Below are 3365 nucleotides of genomic sequence, written 5' to 3'. Positions count from 1 at the left end.
CAAGGTATACACTTCTGTAATCGCACGATTGAGGCCTTAGTGAAAAAATACGGCGTGCACCACAGACTTTTGAGTCCCTACCATCCGCAAGCTAACGGTCAAGCGGAGATTTCTAACCGCGAGATCAAGAAGATTCTGGAGAAGACTGTAAATCCTTCTAGGAAGGATTGGAGTGTGAGGTTAGAAGATGCTCTCTGGGCATACCGAACAGCCTACAAGACCCCTATAGGAATGTCCCCATACCAGATCGTTTTTGGGAAGATGTGCCATTTACCGGTTGGAATTGAACACCGGGCATACTGGGCAGTACAGAAAGTGAATATGGATGCTACAGCCTGTGAAGAGGAAAGGAAGCTTCAGCTTCAGGAACTTGAGGAACTTAGATTGGAGTCGTTTGATTCCGCCATGTGGTACAAGGAGCGAACTAAATTGTGGCATGATAGAAATCTGAGAACCAAGGAGCTCCATGTAGGCCAGAAAGTACTACTCTTCCAATCGAGGTTGAAGCTCATACTTGGGAAACTCAAATCGAAATGGACAGGACCTTATGTCATCAACTCACTCCGCTCCAATGGGGCAGTAGAAATTTCTGGGAGTTTTCCTTACTCTGAACCTTTTATTGTGAATGGGCATAGGCTCAAGGTGTTTAGAGACAACAGTGATGTGACTGTAGTGGATGAGATCCCACTGCAACCACGTACTTTGACCACATACTGACCAGTAGGATAGGAATTTAGAATTCCACTGGGCCAATTCTTTTGAAAATCTACACTTACTGGCCAAGTAGAATTCTAAATTGCCTAGGAAAAGATGTAAATATTGTGAATATGTGGTAGTTAATTGATTTAACCCTTTGCATGTTAATGTTTAGAAAACCCAAAAAATATTTTCGGGCCTTAATTATTATTTGAAGTATGCATTGACCACGAGATTGCTTATTTGGTGCTATTTCAATTCTTATTTAAGTGTCCATTTGAATTATTTTCCTTATTAGGCAAGTATAGGGGGAATTATGGAGAGGACGAAAACTTGAATTAAGGTTTGTGCAGCTTTTGCAGGGTGGCAGCGGCTGGAAGAGGCGAGTGAGCAGAGAGAGGAGACACGCCAGCCAATCAGGAGCCGACATTCTCAACCGTCTCTCCTTTGAAATGACGCGACCGGATACCTCCCATAGCCGGTTACAACTACCCACAATTGCTCTCTCTCTCCCTCATTTAACCATACCGTCTTCACCCTTCTCCTTCACAAACCCTCATTTTCATTTTCACTTTTAAAAATCTTCCATCTCGCCCAGAAATTAAACTCCAAATCTCCACCACCAAATCACCACTACAACCATGGGAAGAAAGGAGTTCGCTACCAAGATTAACCCTCCTTCAACCCGCCACGAGAGAACCCCTGAACCACAACAACTGCGGGAAGAACCACCGCCAAACCCACAACCGTCAGAACAGGCACCACCAGCCCCACCTATGGTATCCCTAGACACAATGGCGGAGTTCCTCCGGTTACAAGATCCGACGAGGAACTGGGCGACAGAGTTGGCGAATTTCAACCTAGCCAGAGGACAAGGTCGTGTAACCGGAGCGAATCCGACAGTGGCCATATCAGTAACAAGCGCTCAACCTACATCGCCGCTTCCATCTACTATCCTGATTTCCTCCACGATTCCACAAGGAGAAAACCCTCTCGTCGAAGCCACAACATCGGAGCCTGCAGAATCCTCTCCGACTCATCAAGAAATGGAACCCATGGAGGTTGAGGCCATTGCGGCCTATTATGATTCTGATCCGGAGGAGAGATCGGAAAGGTTGAGAAAGGAGAAGCAAGACCGAGAGGGAGGAGGTATAGTGGAGGAAACGCCGGTTGTAGAACCCGTCCGTCAGGAAATAGTGAGGGAGGAAATAGATCTAAACGAGTCAGCACGGAAGCGCAACCTCATGACCGATACAGAGTTCGAAGCGATTGTGGAAGAAGTTACTCGTAGAGAAGAAGGCACTGCCTCGATGCCAGAGGGTCAAGTCTCCCAGTCAATAGGAGAAACAGAGGGAGTGCAGGATGAAGTAAGAGAAACTGAGCCCGTGGATTTCCAACCGGAAGCAGGGGACGATGAAATGCAAGTGGAGGAGGAAAGACCAGCAACAGAAATCCAAGAATCAGAACCAGTGGCACCACCAGTAATCAAACCGAAGGCAGTAAAAAGGAAATTGGTGTTGAAGGGCGAACCTAAGGCTAGACAGCCAAAGCCGCAATCGCAACGATGCTTAGGGAAGTGGGCAGCTAGTAAGGCGAAGCCGAACACAGAGGCAGATCCCGTGGAGATCTTAAGTGAAGAAGAGAGGACCACTCCCACAAAACCTGGGGATGAGTCTTTACCTGTTACTGAACTAGAGGATACTGCCATAGAAACCGAAGCGGTCTCTCCAACACTGAGTGGCCAAGGTGAAGAGGCTGACGGGATGGCTGAGGGTCTGGACCTCGCATCCAGGTCAGTAGGCCACCGGAGACCAGTCCTACTACCTAGGATCCACTTTCAACACAAGCTGAGAAGGAACCCGAAGAAGAGAAAGACAAAGATGACGGAGAGGAAGTTAGATACCGTGAAGAGAGAAAACGAAAAGGGAAGACACCTATGAAGAAGAAGCCCAGCAACAAGAAGCCACGTACAGTGAACACTGGCATAGTCATTACTGAGTCAGTTCAGCAAGTCCAAGAACACCGGAGGGAGCAAAGTGATAGCGAATACGCTGCCATCGAGGAATCAGCCTCCGACAGCGATATCTCTTTGGAGGATGAGAAGTACGCCGAACAACAGCTTCAGAATGATCATCGAGAGTTAGTCCACCCACCGGTAGAGAGACTGAGGTACCGACGCTGGACAGTGGACCTTACTGATGATCTGGTGGAGGAGATGAAGCTTTTCGACTCGAACGAGCTACAGAAAGTTTTCGATAGCAAGGATGAAGGGAGTAAGCAGGTGAAGAGCGGAAAGGTACTTCAAATGCCTTCTTTAGATGAGTTGGGTGCCCGCGAGCAGTTTCTCTCGTATTTGCACGCGTTAGGTTTTGAGTGGTTGTTGGAGAATGGGGATCCGAGTGTCCCGATTAGATTATCGAAGGAGTTTTTCACGACCTTTAGGTTTAAGGTCACCACTGATCTATATGAGGAATGTATCAGTTTTAGGCTGTTGGGCGGAGAGATACAGATGAGCTTGATTGAGTGAGCCGTGCGTCTGGGAATGTGCAGTTTAGAGGAGGCCATAGGGCGTGAGTGGAGAAGTAGGGAGCGGGGAACTCCCCTCAGACATGTGAAATTTGAGGCCCAAGAAGCCTGGGAGGAACTCGCTCACCCTGATGCAGGGCAAT

The 3365-nt window shown here is 48.0% G+C and overlaps 1 protein-coding gene across 1 annotated transcript; it reads left to right on the top strand.

Moving 5' to 3' along the window:
* Positions 1-1337: 1337 nt before the first annotated feature.
* Positions 1338-2406, top strand: LOC121774247 (cyclic nucleotide-gated cation channel beta-1-like). The gene is made up of 2 exons (XM_042171153.1): positions 1338-2288; positions 2392-2406. The coding sequence occupies exons 1-2, from the start codon at positions 1338-1340 to the stop codon at positions 2404-2406; spliced, it is 966 nt and encodes a 321-aa protein (XP_042027087.1).
* The last annotated feature ends 959 nt before the right edge of the window (positions 2407-3365 follow it).

The sequence above is a fragment of the Salvia splendens genome, chromosome 17, assembly GCF_004379255.2.
Source record: "Salvia splendens isolate huo1 chromosome 17, SspV2, whole genome shotgun sequence".
NCBI lineage: Eukaryota > Viridiplantae > Streptophyta > Magnoliopsida > Lamiales > Lamiaceae > Salvia > Salvia splendens.
This window is presented reverse-complemented; position numbering and strand designations above follow the sequence as displayed.